General features: G+C 42.8%; 2 protein-coding genes across 2 annotated transcripts in view; both read right to left on the bottom strand.

Annotated features, from left to right (window-relative positions):
* The window catches only part of kmt2ca (lysine (K)-specific methyltransferase 2Ca), an 85786-nt gene extending 71117 nt beyond the window's left edge, over positions 1 to 14669 (bottom strand). The window contains 6 exon segments of the mRNA XM_059327392.1: positions 154 to 176; positions 341 to 520; positions 4594 to 5074; positions 6224 to 6303; positions 10497 to 10715; positions 14397 to 14669. Coding sequence (XP_059183375.1) covers positions 154 to 176; positions 341 to 520; positions 4594 to 5074; positions 6224 to 6303; positions 10497 to 10714 — 982 coding nt within the window. The 5' untranslated portion in view covers position 10715; positions 14397 to 14669.
* A 1263-nt stretch (positions 14670 to 15932) lies between these two features.
* xrcc2 (X-ray repair complementing defective repair in Chinese hamster cells 2) lies at positions 15933 to 21070 on the bottom strand. Its single transcript, XM_059326947.1, has 6 exons — positions 21028 to 21070; positions 18847 to 18928; positions 18694 to 18729; positions 18478 to 18627; positions 18126 to 18402; positions 15933 to 17154 (listed from the first exon to the last, which is right to left on the bottom strand). The coding sequence occupies exons 1-6, from the start codon at positions 21046 to 21048 to the stop codon at positions 16806 to 16808; spliced, it is 915 nt and encodes a 304-aa protein (XP_059182930.1). The 5' UTR covers positions 21049 to 21070; the 3' UTR covers positions 15933 to 16805.
* Between the last annotated feature and the right edge of the window lie 532 nt (positions 21071 to 21602).

Genomic DNA, 21602 nt, shown 5'->3' with positions numbered 1-21602 from the left:
CACTGATCAATAAATAAAATATAAAATAAATAAGGTTATAAAATAATAATAAGGCTATAAAATAAATAAATATCATTATTAAAAACATAAGGCTATAAAATAAATAAGTATGGTTATAAAATAACAATAAGGCTATATAAGACAGGTACTCACCACACTGTTCTGGACTGCTGCACCTACACACACACACACACACACACACACACACACGCGCACACACGCACACACACGCACACACACACACAGGTAAAACTGAGTGAGTCTGATTCTGAGATTGAAAATTCACATTTGTAGCTTGACTTTTATTTTGAATGGACACAGAGGAAGTGCGGTGACTGACGTGGGCGGGGCCTGGTTGCCGCGGTAGCAGTGGTCGTGGCAGTCGTTGTCGCGGTCGGAGGAGGCGCGGCGGTTGAGGATGTGGAGCGGGATGTAGCCCGGCGTGGGCCCGAACACCACCAGGCGGCCCTGCCCCAGAGGAGGCTCCTCCCCACCCAGGCAGAAGGCACACTGCTTCAGACTGGAGCACCACAACAACAACAACAACAGGTTAGAACAACAACATAAACAACAACGGGTTAGAACAACAACAACATTAACAACACGTCACAGACACGTCACAACAACGGGTTACAACAACAACAACAACATAAACAACACGTCACAGACACGTCACAATAACAACACGTCACAAACACGTCACAATAACAACACGTCACAAACACGTCACTATAACAACACGTCACAGACACGTCACAACAACAACACGTCACAGACACGTCACAACAACAACACGTCACAGACACGTCACAATAACAACACGTCACAAACACGTCACTATAACAACACGTCACAGACACGTCACAACAACAACACGTCACAGACACGTCACAATAACAAGACGTCACAGACACGTCACAACAACAGTCAAAATAACAACAACACGTCACAGACACATCACAACAACAACACGTCACAGACACGTCACAATAACAACATGTCACAGACACGTCACAACAACAACACGTCACAGGCATTTCACAGACACGTCACAATAACAACAACACGTCACAGACACGTCACAATAACAACAACACGTCATAGACACGTCACAATAACAACACGTCAGACACGTCACAACAACAACACGTCACAGACATTTCATAGACACGTCACAATAACAACACGTCACAGACATTTCACAGACACGTCACAATAACAACAACACGTCAGACACGTCACAACAACAACACGTCACAGACATTTCACAGACACGTCACAATAACAACACGTCACAGACACGTCACAACAACAACACGTCACAGACATTTCACAGACACGTCACAATAACAACACGTCATAGACACGTCACAATAACAACAACACGTCAGACACGTCACAACAACAACACGTCACAGACATTTCACAGACACGTCACAATAACAACAACACGTCACAGACACGTCGTAATAACAACACGTCACAGACACGTCACAATAACAACAACACGTCACAGACACGTCGTAATAACAACACGTCACAGACACGTCGTAATAACAACAACACGTCACAGACACGTCACAATAACAACACGTCACAGACACGTCGTAATAACAACACGTCACAGACACGTCACAACAACACGTCACAGACACGTCGTAATAACAACACGTCACAGACACGTCACAATAACAACAACACGTCACAGACACGTCGTAATAACAACACGTCACAGACACGTCACAATAACAACAACACGTCACAGACACGTCGTAATAACAACACGTCACAGACACGTCACAATAACAACACGTCACAGACACGTCGTAATAACAACACGTCACAGACACGTCACAATAACAACACGTCACAGACACGTCGTAATAACAACACGTCACAGACACGTCACAATAACAACACGTCACAGACACGTCGTAATAACAACACGTCACAGACACGTCACAACAACACGTCACAATAACAACATGTCACAGACACGTCACAACAACAACACGTCACAGACATTTCACAGACACGTCACAACAACAACACGTCACAGACATTTCACAGACACGTCACAATAACAACAACACGTCAGACACGTCACAACAACAACACGTCACAGACATTTCACAGACACGTCACAATAACAACACGTCACAGACACGTCACAGACACGTCACAATAACAACAACACGTCAGACACGTCACAACAACAACACGTCACAGACACGTCACAGACACGTCACAATAACAACAACACGTCACAGACACGTCACAATAACAACATGTCACAGACACGTCACAACAACAACACGTCACAGGCATTTCACAGACACGTCACAATAACAACAACACGTCACAGACACGTCACAATAACAACAACACGTCATAGACACGTCACAATAACAACACGTCAGACACGTCACAACAACAACACGTCACAGACATTTCATAGACACGTCACAATAACAACACGTCACAGACATTTCACAGACACGTCACAATAACAACAACACGTCAGACACGTCACAACAACAACACGTCACAGACATTTCACAGACACGTCACAATAACAACACGTCACAGACACGTCACAACAACAACACGTCACAGACATTTCACAGACACGTCACAATAACAACACGTCATAGACACGTCACAATAACAACAACACGTCAGACACGTCACAACAACAACACGTCACAGACATTTCACAGACACGTCACAATAACAACAACACGTCACAGACACGTCGTAATAACAACACGTCACAGACACGTCACAATAACAACAACACGTCACAGACACGTCGTAATAACAACACGTCACAGACACGTCGTAATAACAACACGTCACAGACACGTCACAATAACAACACGTCACAGACACGTCGTAATAACAACACGTCACAGACACGTCACAACAACACGTCACAGACACGTCGTAATAACAACACGTCACAGACACGTCACAATAACAACAACACGTCACAGACACGTCGTAATAACAACACGTCACAGACACGTCACAATAACAACAACACGTCACAGACACGTCGTAATAACAACACGTCACAGACACGTCACAATAACAACACGTCACAGACACGTCGTAATAACAACACGTCACAGACACGTCACAATAACAACACGTCACAGACACGTCGTAATAACAACACGTCACAGACACGTCACAATAACAACACGTCACAGACACGTCGTAATAACAACACGTCACAGACACGTCACAACAACACGTCACAATAACAACATGTCACAGACACGTCACAACAACAACACGTCACAGACATTTCACAGACACGTCACAACAACAACACGTCACAGACATTTCACAGACACGTCACAATAACAACAACACGTCAGACACGTCACAACAACAACACGTCACAGACATTTCACAGACACGTCACAACAACAACACGTCACAGACACGTCACAGACACGTCACAATAACAACAACACGTCAGACACGTCACAACAACAACACGTCACAGACACGTCACAGACACGTCACAATAACAACAACACGTCACAGACACGTCACAATAACAACAACACGTCACAGACACGTCACAATAACAACAACACGTCACAGACACGTCGTAATAACAACACGTCACAGACACGTCACAATAACAACAACACGTCACAGACACGTCACAATAACAACACGTCACAGACACGTCACAATAACAACACGTCACAGACACGTCACAATAACAACAACACGTCACAGACACGTCACAATAACAACACGTCACAATAACAACACGTCACAACAACACGTCACAGACACGTCACAATAACAACACGTCACAGACACGTCACAACAACACGTCACAGACACGTCACAACAACACGTCACAATAACAACATGTCACAGACACGTCACAACAACAACACGTCACAGACATTTCACAGACACGTCACAATAACAACACGTCAGACACGTCACAACAACAACACGTCACAGACATTTCACAGACACGTCACAATAACAACAACACGTCACAGACACGTCACAATAACAACATGTCACAGACACGTCACAACAACAAAACGTCACAGACATTTCACAGACACGTCACAATAACAACAACACGTCACAGACACGTCACAATAACAACAACACGTCGTAATAACAACACGTCACAGACACGTTGTAATAACAACACGTCACAGACACGTCACAATAACAACACGTCACAGACACGTCACAATAACAACAACACGTCACAGACACGTCGTAATAACAACACGTCACAGACACGTCACAATAACAACACGTCACAGACACGTCGTAATAACAACACGTCACAGACACGTCACAATAACAACACGTCACAGACACGTCGTAATAACAACACGTCACAGACACGTCACAACAACACGTCACAGACACGTCACAACAACACGTCACAGACATGTTACAACAACAACACCAACACTGTATTTTGTGTTTTTCTGTCTATAATTTGTGTTTTTCTGACTTTAGAGTCTGAGCCCTCAAACAGCCTAAAGGGGGACCAGCCGAGAGCTGGTCCTCACACAGACACCGTCTCCGTCTCACCGTTTTTTGGTGTGTCCCAGGATGGGGGTGGGCGAGCCCCCGGAGTCCTCCGACAGCTGGAACAGGGGGGACAGCGAGTCCTCGTCCTCCAGTCGGAGACAGGGGGAAACCGGAGGACTGGAGCAGGGACTGAGGCCGGGGCTGGCCCCGCCCCCCTCCGTCTCCATGGGAACCGTGCTGGGACAGCCGTCCTCTACGGGGGCGGGGCTGTGGACCGGGCCGGGCTCCGGGGACGGACTGACTCGTGGTTGTTCCCCGGGACTGGGAGCAGGTCCGGGGGTCGGAGCGGCAGGAGCAGGGCTGGTCCGGTCCTCCTCCTCTTCCTCTTCCTCCTCCTCCTCCTCCTCCTCAGCGCTGGGAGCTGGTTCTGGGGTGGGGGGGTCAGGGGGAGGGGGAGGGGCTTCAGGTTCAGGCTCTGGGTCGGGATTTGTGTTGGATTTTCTCCTGGAGGTGGACCGACGACGTCCTGATGACTTCACCTCTGTGGACACACACACACACACAAATGTTACAGACACGTTACACACATTACACACACCTGGAGACAAATCTAGCCACTCCTTCTTACTCTTCTGTAGGCTGGCTCATTAAGAAGAGCCTCCATTAGCAGCAGTTAGCTCTGTAGCAGTACAGTGTGTATGTGCTAACAGGCTAACAGTTAGCTCTGTAGCAGTACAGTGTGTATGTGCTAACAGGCTAACAGTTAGCTCTGTAGCAGTACAGTGTGTATGTGCTAACAGGCTAACAGTTAGCTCTGTAGCAGTACAGTGTGTATGTGCTGCTGCTGCAGGAGGTGTTAGCTTAGCGATCTCTGTTTGTTTACAACAAGCACCAGACACTCTGTGCACAGTTAGCGATGCTGTTAATTCACCATCACTATGTTTATGATCAGCGGAGACTCTGTGCATAATTAGCCATGCTGGTTTGTTTATGATCAGCTGCCGACGTTGTGCACAGTTCTCGACGGTGAAAACCCTCTGGAGGATAATTAACTTGTCCCGCTGTGGAAAACCCTCCTGTTTGTTTCTTCTTCTACAGTTTGTTTCTTCTTCTACAGTTTGGCATCTAGCCACCACACTGTAGCATCAGATGCTACGCTGCCCCCGTGAGGAAGGCACCAGTAATACAACCTTTTTTCCAGATATGATGAACTACTCAATTTTTTATGAGTTAATGACTATTTGAATATTAAAAAAACGATGCCCATCCCTAGTCTCAATGTACAAATAATGATTTACTCTATGAGGATGCATTTAGAGTTTAACAGCTGCTTCACTTCACAGTTCCATCAGTTCATGTATCACCAAGAGAGACGATGAGACGGTTTAGGCTGCGTCAGCTTCAGGACAATAACACACGTTAAGGCCTGCAGCAGTCGATCAGGACTGCAGCGTTGAGGAAGAGGCTGTGATCCACTGGATCATCAGGACCTGACAGCTATTCTTCTTCTATGTTCTGCAGCAGATCAGCTGTTACACACAGTCTCATAGGTTCATACGGGAGTGATTATAAGAAAGCAGAACTTATAGACGAACCCCAACAGAGCTGTTGGGATAGTTTTATTTTCAGGCCCGTTTTATTTTTTTGATAAGGGAATGTCTCCTCTCACCAGTCTCAGGTAAAGACTCACCTGTCTTCTGGGGGGGTTTCTTCTCCGGGGCGTCCATGCTCTCCTCATCCTCTACCTGGGCTCGGCCTCGACTGCGCCCCCTACACACACACACACACACACAAGTCAAACTCACAAACTGGTCCTGGTTCATCTTCCAACAGCTCTGGTTTGGTCAAAATAAACTTTAATTCTCCGTGTGAGTTTTAAACTGTTAAAATGGTCAAATAGCTGGTTTTGTCAATGAGTCTGGTGTGTTTGGTCAGCGTGACGTAGAAACTGTTTCCAGCTGATAAAAAGATTTTACTCTTCATTTATAGAGTCTGTACGTTTGACCGTCATTAAAACAGCAGCACCAAGATTCCTAGAGACGGCCCGACTTTCTCCTGCAGTTATTAACTAAAACACCTGTTGTTTTGATTACAAGAGAATTGTACAAGAAGAAAATCAAAGTTTTGGATTAAAATGCTAGAAAACAATAAAATGCAGCTGTTTTCTTTGAGTCACCAAAGTAATAATTGACAGATTAATTGATCACCAGACTCTGCTTCTGATTTACAGTCCACTTTATTAGATACAGTCCACTTTATTAGGTACAGTCCACTTTATTAGGTACAGCACCATGTCAGTCATCTGTTTCCTCACTGAGCTCAGACGGATGTTTCTAATCAACAACGTTTACAACCTTCACCTGAACTTTGACCAGGTGTTCAGGTAAACATGATGACATCACAGCCTGGCAGAGAGAGGGAGTCACACACTCCTGGACCCAGCACTCTGTGTGTGTGTGTGTGTGTGTGTGTGTGTGTGTGTGTGTGTGTGTGTGTGTGTGTGTGTGTGTGTTCAGCAGGAGGTAAAACCCGGAGCGGACTCAGTCCTGCACACACTTCCTCGTCCTCCTCGCTTCTCATTACCCAGCATGCAATTTAACCACTTCCTCTCCAGCTCGACCCGCTCAGCACACACACACACACACAGAGACACACACACACACACACACACACACACACACACACACACACACACACACACACACACACACACACAGAGAGAGACACACACACACACACACGTCTGGTCATGAGCGTTGAACATTAATACAACCTAAAGCACATATAAACTCCTATCAGGCAGACAGACACACACACACACACACGTGCACACGCACACACACACACACACACACACGCACACACACACATGCACACACACACACACGCACACACACACACGCACACACACACACACGCACACACATGCGCACGCACACGCTGCGCTCCCTGCAGGTTTCAGCTCTCAAACAACAGCCAGACAGGAAGTTAGCTGGTTTTAGGGTCCAGTGGTTCCTCACGAGGCCACAAAAACACCCAAACACACAACACGTCAACATCCCGCCCTCTGCTCTGCTCTCTGATATCTGCCACAGGATTTAAACACTAGAGCTCTCTGAACACTCTCAGGTCAGGACGAGGGCCGGGCCATATCAACAATATGTCTTTAGATGTCATATGGAATTAGACCATATATCGATATATATAAATGCTGCTAGGGTTTGTCATATTTAGTTCTTTTGTAATATTCTTTTCTCATATTAATATATTTATTTCAGAAAAAGATTGGCGTATTTTATTTCATAGGCTATTTTTATTTACGATATTTTTTATTTAAATGTGCACTTTACTGAGCTTTTATTTTTAAAAAGGTTCTCCTGTTCTACAGTATTTATGTTCACTTAAATAAACAGTTTCAATAAAACTACTTATGACGTGTCATATTTGACTGATATGGGGATATATCGCATTATATATCATAGGGCTGGGCGATATGGACCATAAGTCATATCCCGATATATTTAGACTGATTATCGATATACAATATTTATCCCGATATTTTTATTGCAAATTGAGAGCAAATGTTCAGTCAAACTCAAATATTGCATGTCACAAGTAATTTTATTGAAACCGTTTATTTAAGTGAACATAAATACTGTAGAACAACAGGAGAACCTTTTTAAAAAAAAATAAAATAAAAGCTCCATAAAGTGCACATTTAAATAAACTTAAATACAAATAAATTTGACTCTGGTTTCCAAAATCAAGCTTTAGGAATATTCTACATGAATATTATTTTCTCATTTCATAGTTCTTTGTTTTTTTTAAAATCAACACTAGTCCTTATCATAATTATCACTATTTTATATATTATATTCGTTTATTTTCTGAATTTTAATCCTTAATTAAGTGATTTTTACTTAAATTTGCGCAAATTTGAACTATATCGATTTATATGCGATATGGTCTAATATCCATATCACATTTAAAAAAATATTGATATGTTTTTTATATCGATATATCGCCCAGCCCTAATATATCGTATATCGATATAAATATAAATAAATATATCAGGATGTGACTTTTGGTCCATATTGCCCAGCCCGAGCTAGGACCCACCGACCCGTCGCTAAGCCCCGCCTCTTCGTGGCTGTCAGAGCTAGCATGGAGCTAACCGTCTCCGTCTGCACGATAATAAACAATAATACAGGAACAATAAAGAACTCCAGGTATCAGCAGACAGAAGGGCTGTCTGGAAGACAAAACTGGTGAAACGGATAAAGAAGCTGAAGCTGCAGAAACATCTGACGCCAGCGATTGTACGTCAAATAAAAGGCTCAGACTGTGATTAGTATATTATTATGATAAGTGTCTAACAACATGAATAAAGGATCCTACAGTTTCAGCAGCTGGATCACTCTGAGACTCCAGACTCCACTGACACAAACATCATGTACCTTGTTACTAAACACACAGAGTCAAACTCACTAACTGGTCCTGGTTCATCTTCCTACTGTTCAACAACCACCAGCTCTGGTTGGCTCAAAATAAACCTTTAATTCAGCTCCGCCACTTTTAATTTGTCATTATGTCATTATTATTGTTATTCTGCACACCGGCCTTCGACTGTTGTCTGATTGGTCTGTCACGTTGTCGACTGTTGTCCGATTGGTCTGTCACGTTGTCGACTGTTGTCTCCGATTGGTCTGTCACGTTGTCGACTGTTGTCTCTGATTGGTCTGTCACGTTGTCGACTGTTGTCTCCGATTGGTCTGTCACGTTGTCGACTGTTGTCTGATTGGTCTGTCACGTTGTCGACCGTTGTCTCTGATTGGTCTGTCACGTTGTCGACTGTTGTCTGATTGGTCTGTCACGTTGTCGACCGTTGTCTCTGATTGGTCTGTCACGTTGTCGACTGTTGTCTCCGATTGGTCTGTCACGTTGTCGACTGTTGTCTGATTGGTCTGTCACGTTGTCGACTGTTGTCTCTGATTGGTCTGTCACGTTGTCGACTGTTGTCTGATTGGTCTGTCACGTTGTCGACTGTTGTCTCCGATTGGTCTGTCACGTTGTCGACCGTTGTCTCTGATTGGTCTGTCACGTTGTCGACTGTTGTCTCCGATTGGTCTGTCACGTTGTCGACTGTTGTCTGATTGGTCTGTCACGTTGTCGACCGTTGTCTCTGATTGGTCTGTCACGTTGTCGACTGTTGTCTGATTGGTCTGTCACGTTGTCGACCGTTGTCTCTGATTGGTCTGTCACGTTGTCGACTGTTGTCTCCGATTGGTCTGTCACGTTGTCGACTGTTGTCTGATTGGTCTGTCACGTTGTCGACTGTTGTCTCTGATTGGTCTGTCACGTTGTCGACTGTTGTCTGATTGGTCTGTCACGTTGTCGACTGTTGTCTCCGATTGGTCTGTCACGTTGTCGACCGTTGTCTCTGATTGGTCTGTCACGTTGTCGACTGTTGTCTCTGATTGGTCTGTCACGTTGTCGACTGTTGTCTGATTGGTCTGTCACGTTGTCGACTGTTGTCTGATTGGTCTGTCACGTTGTCGACTGTTGTCTCCGATTGGTCTGTCACGTTGTCGACCGTTGTCTCTGATTGGTCTGTCACGTTGTCGACTGTTGTCTCTGATTGGTCTGTCACGTTGTCGACTGTTGTCTGATTGGTCTGTCACGTTGTCGACTGTTGTCTGATTGGTCTGTCACGTTGTCGACTGTTGTCTGATTGGTCTGTCACGTTGTCGACCGTTGTCTCTGATTGGTCTGTCACGTTGTCGACTGTTGTCTCTGATTGGTCTGTCACGTTGTCGACTGTTGTCTCTGATTGGTCTGTCACGTTGTCGACTGTTGTCTGATTGGTCTGTCACGTTGTCGACTGTTGTCTGATTGGTCTGTCACGTTGTCGACTGTTGTCTGATTGGTCTGTCACTGAAACATCACAAAGCTGCATCACTTACTTCTTCCTTGATTTGGGAGGTGGAGGAGGTGGAGGAGGAGGAGGTGGAGGAGGAGAGCGTCCGCTGCTCCCATCTTTCCGAGGTCGCCCACGAGACCGCCTCTCGAGGGCGGAGCTTATGGCAGCCTCTTTGGCCAGCTGAGCGCTGCGTCCGGCCCGGGTGACGGGCGGGGCCGGTCCTCTGTCCCGAGGCTCCTGAGACTGAGCCTCAGATGGCATTCTGTGTCAAAACAAAGCAGACGAGAGGTCAGGAGGCTTTTAATCAACCACCGGGATCAGATCACGGAACGCCGTTTTAAAGTCCTGAGGGACTAAAGAAAACCCAAAGATTGCTGCAATATAAGACATAACTGAGCATGATAATCAACTTCATATACATGTAATTTTGTTTAAATGATTTTCATTACAGAATTATGGATTCATCTTCAGGTTGCAGCCTTCAGATGATGGACACCACTCCTATGTGACATCTAAAACAAGGGACAAATGTCTCTTTGAAGGTCTCGGAGTGTAAACGGACGCGACATATAAAATGAATGAGGATAGCTTTTTTTTTATTTTTTAGCACCTGTTGTGTTAACTGTGTCAGAGTAAATAACCTCAGGTCACATCCAGATGTTGAGCACCTGCAGGGTTTCCCCAGGAAACAGCTGCTGGCACCAAACCACCAGGCCAGGCTCCAATGTCAGACCAGCTTCACTGTGATGCCTACAGAGTAAAATAGTCTGCATTCAAAACCAGAGTCCAGTACCGTCCGCCAGAGTCCAGTACCATCCGCCAGAGTCCAGTACCGTCCGTCAGAGTCCAGTACCGTCCGCCAGAGTCCAGTACCGTCCGCCAGAGTCCAGTACCGTCCGTCAGAGTCCAGTACCGTCCAGCCAGAGTCCAGTACCGTCCAGCCAGAGTCCAGTACCATCCGCCAGAGTCCAGTACCGTCCGTCAGAGTCCAGTACCGTCCGCCAGAGTCCAGTACCGTCCGTCAGAGTCCAGTACCGTCCGTCAGAGTCCAGTACCGTCCAGCCAGAGTCCAGTACCGTCCGCCAGAGTCCAGTACCGTCCGTCAGAGTCCAGTACCGTCCGTCAGAGTCAAGTACAGTAACAGTGTAGTATCAGTACTTTTTCTGCAGTAGAAGTAGTTTTAGTACTTGTCCTGCGGTAACAGTGTAGTATCAGTACTTTAACTGCAGTAACAGTGTAGTATCAGTAGTTTTACTGCAGTAACAGCATAGTATCAGTACTTTAACTGCAGTAACAGTGTAGTATCAGTAGTTTTACTGCAGTAACAGTGTAGTATCAGTACTTTAACTGCAGTAACAGTGTAGTATCAGTAGTTTTACTGCAGTAACAGCGTAGTATCAGTACTTTAACTGCAGTAACAGTGTAGTATCAGTAGTTTTACTGCAGTAACAGTGTAGTATCAGTACTTTAACTGCAGTAACAGTGTAGTATCAGTAGTTTTACTGCAGTAACAGCGTAGTATCAGTACTTTAACTGCAGTAACAGTGTAGTATCAGTAGTTTTACTGCAGTAACAGCGTAGTATCAGTAGTTTTACTGCAGTAACTGTAGTATCAGTAGTTTTACTGCAGTTAGAGTGTAGTATCAGTACTTTTACTACAGTAACAGTGTAGTATCAGTAGTTTTAATGCATTAACAGTGTAGTATCAGTACTTTTACTGCAGTAACAGTGTAGTATCAGTACTTTTACTGCAGTAACAGTGTAGTATCAGTACTTTTACTGCAGTAAAAGTGTAGTATCAGTACTTTTACTGCAGTAACAGTGTAGTATCAGTACTTTTACTGCAGTAACAGTGTAGTATCAGTAGTTTTACTGCAGTAACAGTGTAGTATCAGTACTTTTACCGCAGTAACAGTGTAGTATCAGTACTTTTACCGCAGTAACAGTGTAGTATCAGTACTTTTACCGCAGTAACAGTGTAGTATCAGTACTTTTACTGCAGTAACAGTGTAGTATCAGTACTTTTACTGCACTAACAGTGTAGTATCAGTACTTTTACTGCACTAACAGTGTAGTATCAGTACTTTTACTGCAGTAACAGTGTAGTATCAGTACTTTTACTGCACTAACAGTGTAGTATCAGTACTTTTACTGCACTAACAGTGTAGTATCAGTACTTTTACTGCAGTAACAGTGTAGTATCAGTACTTTTACTACAGTAACAGTGTAGTATCAGTACTTTTACTGCAGTAACAGTGTAGTATCAGTACTTTTACCGCAGTAACAGTGTAGTATCAGTACTTTTACCGCAGTAACAGTGTAGTATCAGTAGTTTTACTGTAGTATCAGTAGTTTTACTGCAGTAACAGTGTAGTATCAGTAGTTTTACCGCAGTAACAGTGTAGTATCAGTACTTTTACTGCAGTAACAGTGTAGTATCAGTACTTTTACTACAGTAACAGTGTAGTATCAGTACTTTTACTGCAGTAACAGTGTAGTATCAGTACTTTTACTGCAGTAACAGTTACTGCAGTAAAAGTAACAGTGTAGTATCAGTACTTTTACTACAGTAACAGTGTAGTATCAGTACTTTTACTGAAGTAACAGTGTAGTATCAGTACTTTTACTGCAGTAACAGTGTAGTATCAGTAACAGTGTAGTATCAGTACTTTTACTGCAGTAACAGTGTAGTATCAGTACTTTTACTACAGTAACAGTGTAGTATCAGTACTTTTACTGCAGTAACAGTGTAGTATCAGTACTTTTACTGCAGTAACAGTTACTGCAGTAAAAGTAACAGTGTAGTATCAGTACTTTTACTACAGTAACAGTGTAGTATCAGTACTTTTACTGAAGTAACAGTGTAGTATCAGTACTTTTACTGCAGTAACAGTGTAGTATCAGTACTTTTACTGCAGTAACAGTGTAGTATCAGTACTTTTACTGCAGTAACAGTGTAGTATCAGTACTTTTACTGCAGTAACAGCGTAGTATCAGTACTTTTACTGCAGTAACAGTGTAGTATCAGTAGTTTTACTGCAGTAACAGTGTAGTATCAGTAGTTTTACTACAGTAACAGTGTAGTATCAGTAGTTTTACTGCAGTAACAGTGTAGTATCAGTACTTTTACTGCAGTAACAGTGTAGTATCAGTACTTTTACTGCAGTAACAGTGTAGTATCAGTACTTTTACTGCAGTAACAGTGTAGTATCAGTACTTTTACTGCAGTAACAGTGTAGTATCAGTACTTTTACTGCAGTAACAGTGTAGTATCAGTACTTTTACTGCAGTAACAGTGTAGTATCAGTACTTTTACTGCAGTAACAGTGTAGTATCAGTAGTTTTACTGCAGTAACAGTGTAGTATCAGTAGTTTTACTGCAGTAACAGTGTAGTATCAGTAGTTTTACTGCAGTAACAGTGTAGTATCAGTACTTTTACTGCAGTAACAGTGTAGTATCAGTAGTTTTACTGCAGTAACAGTGTAGTATCAGTAGTTTTTCTGGGCATTTCCTCCTGCAGACAGCTCAGCATCACAACAGACACAGGTCGATAAATCCATTGATCAGTTAGTGATCAGATCCGGTGTGACAGGTCAATAAACATGACGGGAGTCAGAAGTGCTGGTTCACCTGGTTTACCTGAGCTCACCTGGCTGACTCTGAGGTGAAACTAACGGAGTGTTTCTGTTGTACAAACACAGTTAGCCGTTAGCTGTTAGCCGTTAGCCGTTAGCTGTTAGCCGTTAGCTCCGGACCGCCCAGTTGACCGATCACTTCTCTGTTAGCATTAGCATTAGCTAGCAGGCTAGCCGTTAGCGCGCATCCCGCTTTATTCTGCTACTGTACTCCAGGTGTTAGTGCGCGGGGCGGAAGGTAAAGCGGAGAGGAGAAACCTGCTCAGGTGAGGAGAGGAAAAGGAGAGAAAGCTCCAGAGCTCCTTACTGCTTAGATGAGATTCTCTTCTTCTTCTCCAGCTTTGATCAAACTTCAACCGATCAGTTGGCAGAGATCCTCCCGGAGATCAGCTCTGCTCCGCGGGTCAGCCGGGGCCACGTGTCCCCGGGAAACATTCCTTTGGCCGCCGAGGGCCGAGAGACACGGAGAGGCGCGCTGGAGGAGCAAACCTGCAGACAAATTAAAGTTGAAGCGGCTCCGACATGGAGGCCATGTTTGGAGCGACCGAAGCACAGCCTGGCACACAGCAGGAGAAGAAGTAGTCCCTCAGAACGGGAGCCGCGGGGCCGGAGCGGAGCCGCGTCCCCCGGCGGGTCCGGGTCTGAGGGCCGGGGACAGTAGGGGGGTCCCCGGGAGGGAGGCGGGCTGGGGGCCGTGGAGCTGCGTGGCGGGGAACGTGTTTGTGTACTGTGGAAAGTGTGTGTGACCCCGCGGAGGGATCTGCTGCGGGCTGCTCTGGTGAAGCGGTCTCTGTCATCACACAGGAAGTCCCGGACTGGAGCGCGAGGAGCCGGACTGCTACCGCACGTGCCCCAAACAATATAATCAATATTATTATTGTTATTATTATTATTATTATTATTATTATTATTATTATTATTATTATTATTATTATTATTATTAATAATAATAATAATAATAAATAATAATAATGATAAACAAACAACGACCCCCCCCCCACACACACACACATTAATAATATAATATATATTTTTAATAAATAAGGACCAACTATTTATACATATATATATATATATATATATATATATATATATATATATATATATATATATATATATATATATATATATATATATATATAACAAAAAAATTATATATATATATATATATATATATATATATATTAATGATAATTATAAGAACCAACACATATAATAATATAATTAATATTATATATATATATATATATATATATATATATATATATATATATTATTAATATATATATTATTAATAATAAAATAATAATAACAAGGACTAACATTTTAAACTGTTTATATATATAATATATGTATTATTATTATTATCATATTATTATATTTATACTTTAAATATAACATCAGTCTCCTACAATAGGTAACATTTGTAGTAGTAGTAGTATTAATAACCTGTTATTATGTTTATACAATTGTATTTTTTATTTTAAAATATAACATCAGTCCTGCCCATTAGGTAACATGCAAATAATTATTATATTATACTTATTATATTATTAAATTATTATTGTTTTTTTAATTATAACATCAGTCCTGTACAGACTTTAAAGTTATTACAATGATTACCATTAACTTATTACAATAATAATAATAATAATAATATTATTAAGTTCTGTTCCTGAATTTCCCCATGGGGATTAATAAAGCAATATTTTACATTAGGTAAAATATTAAACTTATTATACTCATTGTTAATCTGTTATTCTTATTATTAGATTGTATTTTTTATTATAAAATATAACACCAGTCCTGTACATTAGGTAAGAATAGACAGCTTTTAGACATATTAATATTATATTTTTTTATTTGAAAAACAACATCAGTTCTGTACAATAAATAAACAAATACAGCCTTATACAGAAATACATTTCTTATAGAAACAAAGCAATAAATACACAGTTTTTTGTACTTTGAACTTAAAGGTAAATAATACATTTAGAGTATTTTCCTCCTGTGGTATTTCTCTTGGTATTTACTTCAATAAAAGAACAGAGTACTCCGTCCTCCACTGGGGGAAGAAGTAAAGGTAATAATGTGACAATGTATAAATACTCAAGTTCCAGATGTCCGGCGTTCAGTTTGACTGCAGTAAAAATACTCAAGTATTGTTTTGTGACATTTGATCGTCAGACTCTCTAAATAATGAACAGATGACTGTAAAACTCAACAGAAACTCTGAATAATGTTCAACTAATCCCACAAAAGGTTTGGACACTGTGTAAAGCCAAAATAAAATCAGAAAGCAAAGTTTGCACATTTAATATGTTGTCTTTGTTCAGTTTCCTTTATGAACATGTGTCAAAAAGAATTGTTGTTTTATTCACGATTCAGACAACGTTCTAGCGTTTGTTGGAGTCGGGTTGTACCTCCTCAGTGAATAAACTACCTACAGAACCTCAGGAACCCACCTGAGACCACCGCAGGAACCACCGGAAGGAACTCATTGTTCAAGTACTCCTGGAACCGACTCAGTGGCCACGAGAACCACCTCCAACCGCCTTTCTTTTGGTCTTCTTGTGATCTCTGAGATCAGTAAATGGATCGTCATGGATCCCAGATCTGATTGATTATTTGTGCCAAATATCCTACGACAACAAGGCCTCTTTTACTGAACCCAAATATATAAAGAACAAACAAAACATGTCCGGTCAGTGACCCTTCAGATAAACTCCACTCCTCCGTCCGTCACGCAGAAGGAGCTGCTCCTGTAGGCCTTCGTCTTGGAGGAGGAGGAGGTGGAGGAGGAGGAGGAGGTGCAGTGGACAGTGAAGACCTGTCGTCTCCTCTGCTCCTTGCCACCTTCTCCTGGGGCGACCTCCTGCCTGGAGCACAGCAGCCGATGGGTCACCAGCCGCTGCCAGGAGCGGCACAGGTACGGCCTGTCGGAGTCAGAGGAGGAGGAGGAGGAGCAGGAGGAGGAGGAGGAGGAGGGGAAGGAGGAGGAGGAGGGTCCACTGTAGTTTCTCCTGATGGCGTGGCAGGTGGCGAAGACAGTGATTCTGTAATCCCTAAAAGGAGAGGAGACCGATTTAACCAACAAAGATGTCACCCGTTAACAGGGTTCTACAGAGAACACCATGTGTTCCTCCAGAACTGTGAAGAACTCTACTGCGGTGATACATGTTATTTACTCATTTGATGTTTGGATGATGATGGTGGAGAACGCCGTCAAACTCGTTGAGGGACCACCAAAAAGTCTATTAAACTCTGAAACGTCAGAGAACCTCCTGAAGGACCTCCAGGGCCTCCAAACTGACAAGCACCTCCTTAATTACAACCAGAATCACCTCAACATTTTTATTGGACACCTAGAACCACCTCAAGTATCCCGCCAAAACTGCCCAACTTCCAAAAGGACACCTAGAACCAACTTGGGTACCACAAAAAACGCCCTACTTCCAAAAGACATGTAGAAGTCCCGAGTCCCCAAAGGCATTTAGAACCACCTCAAGTACCCCCAAAACCACCCAACTTGCCAAAGGACAACTAGAACTACCTTCGTTAGAACAAAAACCCACCCAACTTCCCACAGAACATCTATTACCAACTTAGGTACCACAAAAAAACGCCCAAAATACCCAAAAGACATCTAGTACCACCTCAAGTACCTCGAACACTGCCCAACTTCCCAAAGGACATCTAGAACCACCTCAAGTACCCCAAAAACCACAAACTTCCCAAAGGACATCTAAGACCACCTCAGGTACCCCTTAAACCACCCAAAGGACATCTAGAACCATTTCAATTTTTCCAAAAATCACCGACTACCCAAAAGACATCTAGAACCACCTCAAGTACCTCCAAAAAACATCCAACTATCCAAAAGAAATCTAGAACCACTTCATATAACCCCCCGAAACCACCCAAAGGACTTCTAGAACCACCTCATTCAGAACAAAAACCACCCAACAGCCCAAAGGACATCTAGAACCTCCTGAATTACCACCCAGCTAGAACCTCCTCACTGAGGAACAGCTACCTGAGCAGTCGACCCAGCAGCTCTGCACACTTGCTGAGCTTCTCTTCCTGCTTGGCGACGCTGGGCCCGCCCTCGCAGCGGTCCTGCCAATAGAAAGCGGAGATGCTGTCGATGAGGAGGAGCGCCAGGCCGGGCCTCGACGACAAGGAGGTCTCCAGGAAGTGCAGGGTGAGGAGGAGCTGGGAGGAGGAGGAGCAGTGGACGACCAGGAGGCGAGACAGACACGAACGCAACACCGCCTCGTCTGACCCGGCTGAGGGCGAGCCGGTGGAACGAGCTGGACAGAGAGAGAGAGAGACGGGTTTACAGTTTGGACCAACTGGTGTTAAATGTTCAGAAGTAAAGTTCACACCTGCGTTCAGTCTGCTGTCCAGGATGCTGACCAGTCGTAGCATGTCCAGGCTGTAGTCGGTGTCCACGAACACAACGTCCACCTCCAGGCCGCCGGACGCCGCTGGCAGCACACAGCGGCACAGCAGGTGGTAGAGCAGCTCCGTCTTACCTGAGACACACAGTCAGAGTTCAGAGCAGGTAAACGGCAGGAGAGTTTCCTGTAGAGAGAACTCACCTGTCCCCTCTGTTCCGTACAGCTCCACCACCTCACCTGTCAAACACACGTCAGGCATCAGTTACACGCTCCAACAGTCACTAACAATCAGTGTTTCATGTTGTGGTGTGTGTGTGTGTGTGTGTGTGTGTGTGTGTGTGTGTGGCCAGTCACCATGGTCAGGTCCTCCATCTGCAGGAAACAGTCGAGGTTCAACGTCCTTCAGACAGCGACGAGCCTCCAGACGGGCAAACAGCTGCAAGACACACAGATCATCACTGCTCCAGCACATAGACTGTACCAACACATAGACTGTACCAGCATATAGACTGTACCAGCATGTAGACTGTACCAACACATAGACTGTACCAGCATATAGACTGTACCAACACATAGACTGTACCAACACATAGACTGTACCAGCATATAGACTGTATCAACACATAGACTGTACCAGCATATAGACTGTACCAACACATAGACTGTACCAGCATAGACTGTACCAATACATAGACTGTACCAGCATATAGACTGTACCAGCATATAGACTGTACCAGCATGTTACTTACTGAAGTAATAGTACAAAAGATTAAAATGTACTTAAAGTATCAACAGTAAAAGTACTCGTTCTGTGGAATGGATCCACTCAGATTGTCCTTTATGTTCTAAATATATTATTGGATTATTGTTATTATTGATGCATCTGACCACTTTAAATCTCCACCTGAACAGTAACAGATACATGTAGAGGAGTAGAAGTATAAAGTTACATTAAATGGAAATACTTAAGTGAAGTACAAGTACCTCATATTGGACTTCAGTCGAGTGATATCAGATAAACTGGGACAGTAACACAATACCACATATTAGTCGGAGCTAAATAAAGGGGACACGTCGGACAAAAGCACCAAATGTTCTCCACACCATCACCATAAGTTTACATTTTTGATTATTTTTGATGGAGCCACTTCATCAAGATTGTGGATCAGAGATGGCTCCCATATGACATCTATGAGAACCAATATATCTTCCAAGTCACTCAGAAGATCAATCTTGGTGTCAAAATCTACATTTTCTGTTGGGAAAAATTAATATACAAGATCTGACATGAGATGAAAGCGTTCCCTTGATTTTTTTTTGAGCAGTGCACATGGCAGTAAAAAAACTTTAAAATTTTCCCAAAAAAAAGTAATTTGCAAAAACATTACATTTGCAAAAAAAACCTTTAAAATTTGCAAAAAAAAACTTTAAAATTTGCAAAAAAACACCTTTTAAATTTGCAAAAAAGACTTTTAAAATCCAGAAAATGTAGATTTTGACACCCAGATTGACCTTCTGAGTGTCTTGGAAGATATATTGGTTCTCATAGATTTTATATGGGAGCCATCTCTGATCCACAATCTGGATGAAGTGGCTCCTACAGAAATGTAAACTGATGGTGATAGAGAGCATGTGGAGAAAATGTGGAGCTTTACTCCTCAGGTACTCTGATTACTATATAGATACTCTGATTACTCCTCAGGTACTCTGATTACTCTACAGATACTCTGATTACTATAGAGATACTCTGATTACTCCTCAGGTACTCTGATTACTATAGAGATACTCTGATTACTATAGAGATACTCTGATTACTCCTCAGGTACTCTGATTACTATAGAGATACTCTGATTACTATAGAGATACTCTGATTACTATAGAGATACTCTGATTACTCCTCAGGTACTCTGGTTACTATAGAGATACTCTGATTACTATAGAGATACTCTGATTACTACACAGGTCCTCTGATTACTACACAGGTACTCTGATTACTATAGAGATACTCTGATTACTATAGAGATACTCTGATTACTCCTCAGGTACTCTGATTACTCTGCAGGTACTCTGATTACTATAGAGATACTCTGATTACTATAGAGATACTCTGATTACTACACAGGTCCTCTGATTACTACACAGGTACTCTGATTACTCTACAGGTACTCTGATTACTCTACAGGTACTCTGATTACTATACAGATACTCTGATTACTCCTCAGATACTCTGATTATTCTACAGATACTCTGATTACTCCTCAGATACTCTGATTACTCCTCAAATACTCTGATTACTACAGAGATACTCTGATTACTCTACATGTACTCTGATTACAATAGAGGTACTCTGACTACTCCGCAGGTACTCTGATTACTCTACAGGTACTCTGATTACTATAGAGGTACTCTGATTACTCTACAGGTACTCTGATTACTCTACATGTACTCTGATTACTATAGAGATACTCTGATTACTCCTCAGGTACTCTGGTTACTCCTCAGGTACTCTGATTACTCTGAGGAGTAACGGGTTACCTGAGCTCCGCTCTCTGCCATCTCTGGTCTCGTGCTCTTCAGCCTCCCTCCGCTTCCGTCTTTGACGCACTTCCGGTCTCGTGGTTACCGGAACAGACGGAGCGGTGTTACCGTAAATGTGTCCGTGCTGCGCAGCGACAATGTGCTCGGTCAGCTGATCAGCTTGTTGTTGTTGTTGTTTACATTATTAACTCCCAGAGGATTAAACATTAAAAATGATGTGAACAATATGTTTACATAGATTAAATATGCGGATATTTAGGACATAAATCTGAATTAAATGTATGAAAAGTTTATTTTGTTGACATATAAGATTCAGCGTTTTTTACGTGTGTGTGTGTGTGTGTGTGTGTGTCTTTGGACTGTAGGAGGACCCAGCTGACATGAGGAGAAGAGCTGTTATTATTATTATTATTATTATTATTATTATTATTATTATTATTATTATTATTAACAATAATTATAATATTGTTATTATTATTCTATGTAATATTATTATTATTATTTTATTTTTTTCTCCAAACTTTATTGCACAATACTATAATTACAAGTTGAATCAAGAATCTCCACTATGC

This window comes from Centropristis striata, chromosome 23 (assembly GCF_030273125.1).
Source record: "Centropristis striata isolate RG_2023a ecotype Rhode Island chromosome 23, C.striata_1.0, whole genome shotgun sequence".
NCBI lineage: Eukaryota > Metazoa > Chordata > Actinopteri > Perciformes > Serranidae > Centropristis > Centropristis striata.
This window is presented reverse-complemented; position numbering and strand designations above follow the sequence as displayed.